General features: G+C 35.4%; 1 protein-coding gene across 4 annotated transcripts in view; it reads left to right on the plus strand.

The window, feature by feature from the left end:
• TRPS1 (transcriptional repressor GATA binding 1) overlaps positions 1-13,994 on the plus strand; it is a 251,143-nt gene that overhangs the window by 67,387 nt on the left and 169,762 nt on the right. For all 4 annotated transcript variants that reach the window (XM_059902014.1, XM_059902017.1, XM_059902018.1 and 1 more), the window contains one exon: positions 9,589-10,195. In XM_059902014.1, coding sequence (XP_059757997.1) covers positions 9,589-10,195 — 607 coding nt within the window. The remainder of the gene's footprint in view (positions 1-9,588; positions 10,196-13,994) is intronic.

A 13,994-nucleotide genomic window follows, 5' to 3' on the forward strand; every position in this document is an offset into this window, starting at 1 on the left:
ATTCTACACCCAACAATTGGAGAATGCACATGCTTTTCAAGCAGATATAAAATGCTTATAAAATTTGACACATACTAAGCCAATAAGAAATCAGATTTCAAAAAAACAGTATCATATAGAACATACCCTTATACTCAGTGTAATTAAATCAGACCTCTATAGCAGAAAGGTAAGGATAGATGAAATCACACAAGGCAAATATTAACCAAAGAAAAAAATGAGGTCATTTTATTTATTCCAGGAAACATAGGTGTTAAGACAAAAAATATATAATGGATAAAAAAATGGATAAAAATTGCCAGTACTTATGATTTTATAAAGTGAATTTAGCAAATTCTGGCAATATCAGATGCCCGTGTTCCCAAAGACCATGTAATTTCACTCCTCAGAAGAAAACTTCTTGTATGGGAGCACTAGGAAACGTGTGCAAAAATGTTCAAAGTAGTATTTTTTTAAAGAGCAAAACAACCGAAACAAAAATTAAAAAGCAAAACAAATAAGAAAAAAACCTCAACTATACATAAGAGGTTAGTTAAGTAACTTATAGGTTTGTCATACAGTGGAATATTATACAATAGTGAATTTGAATAAATGACAGTTGAATACAACATGGATGTCTTATAAGTATAATTTTGACCGAATAAAAACAAATCAAAGACAACTATTTGTAGCTTCATACCACTTCATAGAAGTTCATAAAAGAAGTTCATAAAAACTAGCAAAACAAAACTGTATACATATATTCATATATATTTATATATGTATACACCATGTGTATTTGTTACATTCATATACATATATTGAACTGTACCATAGACATTATTTTCCCTCCATAAATATATCATTCTTTCTTTTTCTGTATATATATATGTGTACATAGACTCTTTGTCACTCTGTATCTCTCTATAGATAAAGAATATATATACATATATCAATCATATTTTATGATCCTATGATTATGTTCATTTTCATTTTTTGCTAAACCTAGATATGAATGTGTATATATGTGTGTGTACACGTGTGTGATTAATATTACATGATAAAATTTTAAAATAAAAATGAGGCATAAATTCTCATCAATACACATATCCAATAAATATTTGAATAAATAGTCAACTTCCCTTATTATTAAAAAACTACTTGAAAATCAATGATATAGTCATTATCTACCTAATTGACTAGAATGTGGGAAAATGTATATATTTTTTGGTAGTGTATGTGATGAGAAGCATATGTCTGTTAGAGATTTATGAATGCATTAAAATTTTTTAAACAGTGATTGAATATTTTATACATAAAATATATATCTCAGGCTAAAGCAAATAACATTGGATGCAGCAGCTGATTAAATTAATGTAGCTACTGCACAATTTCTACCTTAAAAGAGCTCTGGGAAGGAACATGAACTGTGTGCTCTGCTAGTTCTGAAGAATAGATTTTATGATAAGCACTTAATTATCAGCACATCTGAAAAAGCTAAGTACACAGTGCATTAGTACAGAGTTTCTAAAAGGGTGAGTACCAAGATGGTTACATCTAGATTTGTGTATTTTATGTGTCATGTTCTTTTAAACAATACCTAATAAATCAGTTGCCTGTAAAACCTTGAAATGGACATCATGGTTCAAGTTGAAAATTCCCATTGTGAGAGAGAAAGTTACCCAAGGTATTATAGTCCATCAAGAAAATAACCCACAATTGCACTACCTTTATTTGGATACATTATTTATTAGAAATTTCAGATTTAATGGTCCTGAAGACTTTATATAGGAACAGTTATCAAGTCTTAGAATAAGATAAATTTTAGCCATGATTTACATTTCATATTATATAATTTATTTCCCTTTTCTTGTTTACTGTCTACTTCATGGGAAGATTTATTTTTCTGTTTTGAATGTTTGGTAGGGATATCTTCTTTTTGAAAGTGAATCATAAAGTGAGATTTTTCAGCTATGACATTAGTTGTGTTTTCTTCTACCACGTGAAGGTGAAATCACCCCGTACCCTTCTAAAAAAACCCAGGCACTCCAAATGAGTAAATACTCATCATATTATTTCAGTATAAAAATACAAGATGAGTGGATTGAATAGAATCTTATTCATTCAGAATTTCAATTTTCCTTAGATTATATTTTGTAGACTACTCCTTTGCACTTGACTAAGGCTGAATATTAAATTTTCAACTTTTAAAAGTTGATTATCGGTTACCCACCTATACATCTGTAATTCCTTTTCTGTTTTTGTCCCTCAAATACTTTCTTCAGATGCTTTTCATTCCAACATTCAACAGTGCCAGTGACCTCCAGTGCCACACCTGTAGACTCTTATGACACAAAAAATGACTAATTAGTTGTCACATGTACTGAACTATATTTAAATTAAATCACTTCATTTACTCTTTCTTTGTGACAATTTATCTGTAGGTATTTGTTTCCATAATTACCAAAAAATACCTTTGAAGTCTTAATTGATTAGTATTTATAATTTATTCATTTACTTTGATGTCCATTTAGTCATTGAAGAAGAAAAACCATGGTTAAAACTATTGGAAGTGAAATACAGTTATTCGGTGAAGGAGAGCTTTTTAAGTCATGGCATAAATCTCTGGAAGTTAACATTAAAAGGAAAAAAACAAAGCGTTGTTTAGAGCTGACTCCACAAATACTGTGAGCTGTTTGTTATGAAAATCGAAATATTATCAGAGTAGAGCAAAAGACTAGCACCTTTTAGCTGATTTTTTTCTAGAATCTAGAAAACCTCAGTTCTTTATGAATTATGAAAATAATTTTTAATCTCTACTAATGAATAAAATGCTACTGCTAGGATAAAAGGTATTGAAATATGAATGGATCTGAAATAAATGCTTTTTTATAGCACATGAAAATTCTGTCAAGTAGGATAAGGAATAAAACATCTTTTCTCAAAGAAATTTTAAGTCACTTGAATTAAGTACAATTTGGTTTTTTTATGCAGCTTGATGTAGTTTTCTCTGGAGGCAAAAGATGATTATCTCTTTTATCAAAGTTGATTGTGTTCATTGTCTAAAGTTTTGCACTGGAAAAATTGAGATTTTATGTAAGTATGTCCCAAACATTGTATGGGACATACTTACATTAAAATATTATTTGTTTATTATCTGAAATTCACATTTAACTGGGCATCCTGTATTTTATCTGGCACCGATAATGGTAGGGAGATCTACAGACTGCCATCTTTTTTCCTCAGGTAGCATGAAGAGAATGTTTGCTATCCAGTTGGCAGCAGAGTATAGAATTTAAATTAATGCAAATATATTTGCAGTGTCTTTAAAATTAGTTGGGCTTAATGTAGCTAGAAGTTCTAGGAGTTTTTAAATAATGAAGAGTTTATTCAGAGAACCATTCAAAATATACCATCTGCAAAATATCTATGTACTTCTTAATATTTCTCTGCTGCTTTATGACTTTACATATTAAGTCTAGCATTACCAGAGCTGTGGTGGTTCATTCCTTTGGTTATTAAGTAGATATTTACTGTCTGGATGTTCGGGGTGGAGCTGGAAGGGATATAGAGATGTGTGGGCTTTGATCTTGATTTTAAGGCAATTACAATATAACTGTAAAGTAAGACATACATGATTATTTGGTAAATGAGAGCTTTTTAAATGATGAAATAAATCTTTTTATGCCATCACTTAAATCAAAGGCCATTCATTTTAATAAAACGCAATGTGAAAAAATTCCTCTGGATGACAGAGTTTCAGAGTAGCTCAGAGGATGGTAGGTTTACTCTTGGGTTTGAGTCATTTGGGAAGTCTTTACGGATGAGAAGGTAGTTAAGGTGGGTCTTGAAAAATGAAGAGAAAACTCCCTGAACCTTCTGAGGTTTTCATATTAATGTTGATAAAATGAAATGCATTCAGTAGGTTAGAGCAGAGTCCAAACTAATGTAGTTTCTCAATGACTAAACTTTAATTCTTCAGTAATGTTTCTTATACTAGGCATTAAAATAATCTTTTTATTTTGGGGGGCCATGGCATTAAGTTGAAGGGCTTTTCAGTTATTGTTGAGAGTGACACAAGTCAGAAATATACCCAAATCTTTCAGGAACTAATTCCTGAACAAGCCAGTAGTGTTGCATCAACTACCAAACAGCATACATGCAAGAATAACTATGGACACGAGCTAAAATACTGCATCACGCGCTCCGTATTATTTTATGAATTGACTTGTCTGTGCTTCACATTCTTATTGTGTGAAGTAGGGATGGAAATAGGTACTATGTGTGATTGTTGTAGAGTAATATATATAAATGGCCTAGAACTAAAGAATACTAAAAGATGATCCCCAAACAGTGAAATAAAGAAGATGAATGACTATTTGGGGATTATGCTTGACAATGTCATGTGTATAGTTTTAGCTTATAAAGCTGTTAGGGTTGACTTTCGGAGGTGGGAGTATGTGCTTTAAGAGGGAAGACGATGTTACTCATCATAAAGAATTCATTTGGGAATGTTCTTTCAAGTACTGAGTATACATACTGAGAGTTCATTCCAATCTAATACTCATCTTGACGTATTTCTGACTATGGTGGCTTCATGACTTTTGCTATTTAAGGTGTGGTCTGGGAACCAACAGCATCAGAATCATCTGAGATTTTGTAAGAAATAGAGACTATTGGGTACCACCCCAGATGTCCAGAATCAGAATCTGAATTTTAACAAGATTCCCAGATGATTCTTCTGCATGTTAGGGTTTAAGAAGCACCGCTCTAGATGTTAGCATAGGTGATTGAAAAGTTCCATGTTGCTCCCAGCTTTTGAAAGTACAGTGATGTTGTCTTTTTAATATATTTCCTATCATTTATTTGATGACTATTATATGGAGAAAGAAGTCCTTCAGTTCTCTAGAGTATTATGCAGCAAATTGCCTTTCCTGCTTCACCTCAGGGTGTTCAATGGCCTGAAAGATGGAGCAGTTTAGCAGTTTACTGCTTAATTGTCAAGCTTTACGCTCTTTTCATTAATAGGAGTCACACTCAGAATCTTATGATTCTGAATAACAAAGATAGTAAGGGCATTACCTGTGTTTTATTAGAGTCACAGGTGGTAGAGGATGTCTTTGAGTGTGTTCATTCAGTTGTTTTGAACCAGGATATATCTACTAATGCAGTTTGTGACTGGTCCCTGCATGGGTGTCCCCTGAAGACCTTACTAAAAATTCAGATTCTCAAGTTATGTCCAGGAGATTCAGATCTTCAACAGGGCAACTGAGAGGCCCTGGAATCTGTATTGCTAAGAAACTCCTTCAGTTGCAGCGCTGCTTGCAGCCCGTTTTGCAGACCATTGCTGTAGTCAGTCTCACTTCTGCCAGTTAGAAGACCTTTCCCTTCTCCTCATGTTTTCAATTTTTAGCCCTCATTTTTCATGGTCAGTATTGTCAGTAATTTTATTTATTTTTGTATAAAGTTAAAAATTCAGGCAACAGAGGATAGAAAAATAGAACATCAGTCTGGAAGGTAGAAGCCCTTTATTCTTGACTTGATGTTGACTAAATGGACACGGCACTGTCTTCATTTTACTTATCTATAAAATGGGCTTTATACCTCAGTGGAATGTGAGATCACATATGTGTGAGTGCTTTGAAGTCTTCAGAAGAAAAGGTGTGTGCATTGAGCTTGTTATTGCCACCTCGTTTTAATATCCTTCCTGTTAGTATGTGTTTTTCTTTTCAATGTAAAACCCAGTTCTCACTGAAAACTTATCTCTGCAGTTTCTGTCTCCTTTCTGCTTTACACCCAGCCTCACCGTCCTCTGCATTCGGACAGTCCTCCAGCACCTGTATCACGGAAGGTTTTGCCTTGATCAGTCAGAATAAGAGCTCCTCTGTGGGCAGATCAGAACAGCTCTTGCCGAGACCTGCAAGGAGTCAGGGAGTTGTCCGTTGGGACAGGAACTTGAAACTAGAAAACCTAGAAGCCCCCAGACACCTTGTTTCAGAGTGATACGTTGTGATGAATTCATTGCCTACACAGGACACACCCAGAACTCCTTGTATATTTAGGAGGACATGTCAGTCAAATACCAGTTAAAGGTTGGATGTATTCATCTTTTTTTGGTGAAGGAATAGGTTGGCTCAAGGACATTTCTAGATTGCAGAGTAAGTAGATATTGAAGGCACATAATCTTAATTACTGAGATATATTACTAGATATATTATGGTTCTAAACCACCCTCCTGAATACACTTACAAAGCATCCCTACCTCTGAAGACTTCAAGAAAACACAGGTAATGCCCTTTCTGTCTTTGTTATTCAGAATTTTAAGATTATGGGTCTGACTACTATTATTGAAAAAAGAGTAAGGCTTGACAATTAAGTTAACTGCTAAACTGCTCCATCTTTCAGGCCATTGAACACCACTAGATGAAGCAGAAAAGGCAAAAAATATATTCCACCTGGTAATGTCTTAAAACAAAGGATCTTCTAGGAAATAAACATGGTTTTAAGAAAGATGTCTGTCATGGTTAAGGTACCTGGGGGAGTGGAAAAGAATGATACCAAAATGCCAGTTGGTAAGTTTTAGCTCCTTTGACTAGAGTGCAGAATGCAGATTCACACAGAAGGGGGGCTTTATTTAATTTTAGGATTTATACTGGTTAACTCATACTAGAGGCACTATTGTTTTCATTTTGCAGGTGAGGAAATTGAGGCAGGTTCAGTAAATTATCCGAAGTCACATATATAGTAAAATACAGAGCCAAGCTTGAAACTTAGGCATTCTGGTTCTAGAGTCTTACTTTTAAGTGAACTAAATTGCTTCTCCAATAGAACTATGAATCTGCTGTTTTAAAATAATTTGTCACATGGTACTCTAGTGTCTCGCACTTCTTCTCTTGTGTGTTGAAACTTTTTCCTCGTTGCTCTAGAATTAATTGTCTTTATTTCTTGAAATAATGTCACTGTAATTCTTGGGAATATTTGTTCTTTGGAATTTTTTTGTACTTTGGTAGAAGTAGCAGTGGCCATTTATAGTCTTAATTTATGGGCAGGGATCCCATCACAGTTTTCAAGCAGAGACTCCACCAAGTCAGGGAAACCATAAACTCTCTGCCACAGTGGGTAGTGAGCTCATTAGAACTGTCTTGGGGTGAAGGTCAATCAGAGCTTGTGAATGTGCTTCCTGAAGGTTGTTTGTTTGTTTATGTTTAACTTTTATGACTGAATAGATTATGTGGTATATCTTCAGTAGGGTATTTCCTGAGTATGTTTTGAGCTTTGACCATTCTGATAAACCCATTTTCATCTGTCTGATCGAGCTTCATAAAAGCTAAGCTAATAATTTGGGGGTACAATTTTTGAGTTTAGGAGTTTATCTTCCATTGTTTCAGATTCAAATATAGTTATGGTAGGAAGGTTCTCTGAATGAGGTTCCCAGAGGTTCTAGGTTCTATATTTTGAGTCTTGCCTATTGTCCTCTGTGATCTTAATTCCATTTTGGGTTTTCTGGCCTCGACTTTGGTGGCAAGATTCTTACTCGTCATCCTGTATATTCTCTCCTTAAGAGTTAGGTTTCTTTCACTTGAGAAAAATTCATTTTAATACTTTTATGATCAATTCATCATCAAATTATTTTTCATTTATTGTATTTCCTTTTATCTTTCCTACTTCATGAAGAAAAATAGGACAAAAGATTGAAAACAACCTCCTGTAAAAAGTAGAAGTTAAATATCCATATTTATTCAACCAAATGTAAGCTCTTAATCACAAGAAGATAATCATGTACCAAATTAAGTACTCTCTACAAATGTTGGCTGAGATTTTGTTACATGTCTTAATACCTTTGAATTTTGCTTCCATAAAATAGGAACGTTCTTTTGGATTTTCAGCCATCAGACAGGTCTCGGAATGAAGTCACCCAATAGAGAAACTTTTACACTCCCAAAGTGATTAAAGCACACATTTAACTATGCTACTCCTCTGCCTATAAGCTTGCAGTTGCTTCCCTTTCCCTTTGAAGATACCTACCTCCTTGCCGTGGTCCACAAAGCTCTAGATGACCCTCCGGCTTGTTGATTATTATGCTTGTTGATTATTATGCTTGTTGATTATGATGCTTGTTGATTATGGTGCTTCCTCTTATTTATTCCTCTCAAGCATCAGTGGCCTCTTTCAGTATCTCAGGCTTGCTGGAATGTACTGCCCTTTCCCCTTCCTCCTCCTCCAGCAAGGATAGCTCCTTTCCATCCTTGGCTTTGATAAATCGCCCTCAGAAAGGCCTTCCTGAGGACCTTAAGCAGCCCTTCCACCCCCTTACCATCCCATCCTTTTCATTCTTAGCACATATTACTCTTTGCCCTTACATGTTTATTTAGAGACTAATGTGAAGCTTGTCATTCCTGACTAGACTCTGAACACCAGGTGGACAAGGGCTACGTGCCTTGTATTCACCAATGTGTACCCAGTGCCTGGCAAAGTAATATTGTGATGATTATCTACAGATTACATATAGGGGTACCCACTTCGCAGTAGCTTTAAGTAACAGCTCTCAAAACTTATTTTGTTATTTTAAGTTGTAACTCCTAACACATTATATCGTGGAGTAGCAAGTGTTTCACGTGGTTATTTAATTAGAGAGCCATACAAGGTTTTTACAGTTAAAGACTGTATGCCTTATTCCCAGTTATTTGTGTACCTTTCCGGTATGCCTTTTAGGATACAGTGCTTCGGTTCTTCTTTGTTAATCAAACATTTTTCTTAATTTAACAGTTACCGTTCTGTCTTTAACAGCAGGAGATGCTATGAAATCCAACAATAAGGTCTCCTTGTTTTGTGCCTTATAAAAAGAAAACACACACATAAACATACATTCACACACACTCTTTTAATGAATATATCTGTACAGCGCCTATCATGCTGCTTGGTACCCAACAGACACTCCATTTGTTGAATGTTCATAAGTCCTTACAGATAGAAAAAATTTGTCTTAAAAATCTTGAGCCTCTGGTATATCTTATTTACTAGATTATGTAGCTCAGTCAACCACATTTCATTGATTAAATGGATTTAGATTTTATGATAGAAAAGAACATTGTAATCAGTTCAGTAGAATTTATTTTAATATATGTAAAAGCTGTATAGAGCACTTCAGCACTAGCAATGTATATATATTTATAGTGAAAAATATCCCAGTTTAGTTTAAATAAGCGGAAAGAGAAAAGTCCATTGATGAAATCAAGTGTAAACATTTATGAATATCTATTAAATAATATAGAATTGATGATTATCCGGTCACAGTAAAATGAACAGAGCAGGTCCTTCAATAATAAAGCAAATCAACCAGTTTTAAATGTGACTTGTCTGGAGTGTGTACGCATAGGTGTGTCTGTGTGTGCAGGTACCTGTTATTGCTAATATAACAAACGGGAATATTGCATTCCTTACCTAGAACTGAAGATGCCAGTTAATTACATGCCAGTTTCTAGGTATTGAGACTATTGTTATTTCATTCTACCTATTACATTACAGGAGATAAAATTCAGGTGCTTGAAGACTATTTTTTAAAGCCCTTCTGAATGCTAGATTTCGAGTAATGGTTTTCTTCTTCTGCAGGAGAGCACACAGCTGCTACAAATGCCGTCAATGCAGTTTTACAGCTGCCGAGACTCAGTCACTACTGGAGCACTTCAACACTGTTCACTGCCAGGAACAGGACAGCACTACAGCCAACGGCGAAGAGGACGGGCATGCCGTATCCACCATCAAGGAGGAGCCCAAGATTGACCTCAAGGTCTACAGTCTGCTCAATCCAGACTCTAAAATGGGAGAGCCGGTTGCCGAGAGTGTGGTGAAGAGGGAGAAGCTAGAAGAGAAGGACGGGCTGAAAGAAAAAGCTTGGGCTGAGAGTTCAAGTGATGACCTTCGCAACGTGACTTGGAGAGGGGGGGCGGACATCCTACGGGGCAGTCCATCCTATACCCAAGCAAGCCTGGGGCTTCTGACCCCTGTGTCCGGCCCCCAAGAGCAGACAAAGACTTTAAGGGATAGCCCCAACGTAGAGGCTGCCCACCTGGCGCGCCCTATTTATGGCTTGGCTGTGGAGACCAAGGGCTTCCTGCAGGGGGTGCCTGCAGGCGGAGAGAAGGCTGGCGCCCTCACCCAGCAGTATCCTGCATCCGGAGAAAACAAGTCCAAGGATGAATCCCAGTCCCTGTTACGGGTAGGAAGGTTTTATTTTTTTAAAATAATTCCTATATCTTGAAGGGAAAATGGGGAGAACGTACATTCTCTAGAGTTAGTATCATGACTTACCAAGTGCAACTAAATGATGTGTATCAGTCTGGGGATGTATACTTAATAAGGCCAAAGTGGTAGAAAGCAGCTCACGTGCGTTTGTGTGTACTCTACACATACTCGATCGAGTGGGTAGAAGTCACTTGTTTGTCACTACTCTCAGCTCCGATTGAATGTTTGTTAATCATTCCTGGTGATTATGCAAAACGATGAGGCCACTTTTGGAGAAGGGAGGCTCAGAATCCCAGAAGGATGCACATTTGTTACATTAAAATAATGAAATGACTTGTAAATTTTAAGGTGGTGTGGCACCGTCTATGGTTAATAAGGAAATTAGCAGAGATTTAAATCGCTAAGAATGCAAAGCCCTCAGTGAGACGTTAATACAGAAATGTAGTGTTTTTAAAACTCACAGCGTAATTATGTACAAATGACAATGCTTGTTGTTTTGTTGCCAAGAGGGGGGAGAAAATGAGATAGACTTAAGTGTGAATGGCGTGAAGAGCATCCAAAGAAGAGAACCATGAATTTTACATTATCGGGCTCTTGTAGGGAGAAAGACACAGTCCTGGGTGAAAAAGAAACTAAACAAAAGCTCTGTAAGATAAGATCCTTGCTCACTCTCTTCATGCTGTGTAGACTGTGAATTGTTGAGAAATATTTTAGATTTTGAAAATTCAGGAGCTCCCAGTTGAGTGATGCTTGCTTTTTGCCTAAGGCACTACCACTTCAACATCTCACCTTGACTTTGAGAAGTTTTGAGCTTTCCGGATGATTTCAAAGCTTTGTTCCTTCATGGAAGGTAGGATCAGAAACCAGCTAACCTTTACAAAAGAGCTGGTTAGGAAATACAGTTCAGCCAGCCCAGTGCTTTGACCTGGAGGTAGGAGACCACCGAGTTCTCTCTGGATGTATTCTGGGGAGAAAAATTACTCTTGCCAATGTCAGCTTGGCTACTCTGCTCTCATTTCGTGTAGATTCTCCGAAGCTTATCTGTGCTTCTCTGGCTTTCCCTAGTGGAGTTGAGAAACGCCCCTTGGAGGAGCACAGTTAATTATAAAAGTTGTTACCTTTCCCATCCGCAGTCATGCCCTGGAGCTAAGAGAAGGGCTTGAATGCAGAAGAGGAGATGCCTCCTTGTACACTGAGAAACAAAGAATCCTTCCTGCCCGGAAGGAGCAAGCTTATCATAAATAACTTTGGAAAGAAGAGAAATAGTTCCCGTGCTTTTCAAGTGAGTGTTCAATTTAGGGAGCTTCTTTCATATATTATGCATCTTTATCATTGTAAATGCTCATCATTTTCTTAATATATGAGGACTCTTCTGATCTCAAGTGGCTCTTATGGTTTCTGGTTATAAGTCAGGAAAGACGTGTCCTAGGATTTTTAAATTTCGTGTTGCATCTTGAGAGCGTGGTGGAATTGATTTCCTTACATCTCTATCACTAGAACTCCCCACTCTTTTTTCTTTTTTTCCATTTAAAACTGTTTTCATCCATGACATCTTCATCTGATACCAAATTGTGTGACTCTTTTAGACTGTTTCTGGAATGTTACCTTTTCTGCCACTGTTTGTAAACACTAAGAACTTGGAACGAGCAGTAATTTATGAAGCAGTGCAATCTAAAACCTGAGCAGGATAGTTCTATTCTTTAAGCAGCCTGAGGATGATAATACTTTTCTAAAAAAATTGTTTTTCTCAATTCCTCCACTTCCTTAATTCCCTGACTTCAACTTTCTGTTACATCATTTTAACTGTCTTTTCAGTTCCTCCACATTAGCTGCTGAAGTAGGAAATCTTCAGCAAGAGGCTACTTAACTGCGTTCTACAGTGAATATCAGATTCCTAACTGTAGGATTTGTGATACTTAAAGGCCATCGTCTACTAAATTTTGAGAGCTGACAAAAAAGTATATATATATATATATATATATATATATATATATATATATGGCATATTTTAAAGTGGCCTGGATCTTTCTTCTGTGATTTTAGTAAAATTTGATCTTTAAAATTTATATTTTCATTGCATTTGAATAGTGCTTTTGGAAATCACCCATTTTATTGGACATTTGCGTTAAGGAGGTGTAGCTGATTTGATTTATTGTGAAATATTGGGTCGGCCAAAATGTTCATTTGGTTAGTGAATATGCTGTTCAGTAAAGTTCTTGGTGAAATGAAAAATGTGGCTTTTATTTTTACTTAAAATCTAATGAACTTTTTGGCTAACCCAATATTTAGTATATTAACTGAATTTAAAAGTTTTAATTTACACATATCTTGCTGATCAGCTTTTTAAGATAATTGAGAGCCCATTCTGATTGTGAATGTGACAAGAATTCTATTTTGGTGAATTCTGATTGTGAATTTGACAAGAAATCTACTTTGGTGGTAGAAATTGGTATTGCTAAGTTATCATGGCAAACATATACTTCTCATTCCTTCCTCTGCCATCAGTCAGGGGAAACCCAAAAGAATATTGCCATCATATTTACTAAGGCAAAACCAAAGTACTTTAATTTTGTAATTTTAGAGGTCTAGTTAGTAACAAAGGTGTCCTGTAAAAATTTATAAGTACACAAGTGAAATATGCACATACAATTTCCATGTTTTAAATGAAAAAACAGGGGTCTGTGTAAGTATATATCTACAGAATGTAATATTCATGTTTGATTTTAAATAGTAGAATGAAATGTGAAATTAACTTGCTGTTTGGTATGTTTGTTTTGAAATAGTAAGCAATTTAAGAAATGGAAAATAGGTTTTAAAAGCGATTTTTTAATTAGAGCATCCAGTAAAGCATTAATAGGACAAATATAAATACATTTATACATGTAGTTTCTGATACTAAAAGTAAAAACTTGACTATCATCTTTGACTACTGGGCAGAGTGATTTCGAGAATTAAGTGTGGAAAATGTGTCCAACAGAAAATGTTAATTTAAAATAGTTTAACACTATGTTGCTAAATAATGGAAACATTTTAAAGAGTATGCTGAATGGAGTTAGGGTCATGTCACAAAGCACATCATTAAAATATCACTTTCTGAATATTAGTCTTTCTGTTACATGTTTCTAACTGGTTGCAGTTATGAAATTCTGCTGCACTCAAAGTGAGGAAGGAAATATAAGAATCACAGAGAAGAGCTCAAGTTTCAAAATACTCATTAGTTTTCTTCACTTCTTTCTTTTTCTTTTTTTTTTTTTTCTTAGGTCAGTGTTTGGCTTTTAGTTTGACATTCAGTGGCAGCTCATTTATGTGTATTTTCATTTGGTGAATGCCTTTAGACTTTCCTTGTTACTAGAATGGAATTGATCTTGTTATAAAAAATTCTAAATTGTGTATGTGACCTGTGTTGATGATTGTGCTTTGAGTACGGCAGGGAGCACATTAACATAAGCTTCATCTTGTAAATTGCTTTATGAAAATCAGGGTTTTGTGTGCACTAACAGTATTTCTATAAAATCATGTTTTTTCTTTTTATGAGTAGAAAGAAATATTAGCCCCTTTAGATGCTTTGCTAGAAATAGTCCAAGTTTATATGTAGAGTTTAATTGTTCCTCTTTTAAAACTTCTAGAATAGATCTTACAAAACATGAATAAGCTCCTGAAAATGTTTTGAAAACGCAGCATTTAAATTGGGCTCCATGAAGAGGTTAACGTCTTTAGTACCGTCTTGCTAAAAGCAAAAGTTAATTGGTTTTTTATATTCAAATAGATGTTCC

The sequence above is a fragment of the Balaenoptera ricei genome, chromosome 17, assembly GCF_028023285.1.
Source record: "Balaenoptera ricei isolate mBalRic1 chromosome 17, mBalRic1.hap2, whole genome shotgun sequence".
NCBI lineage: Eukaryota > Metazoa > Chordata > Mammalia > Artiodactyla > Balaenopteridae > Balaenoptera > Balaenoptera ricei.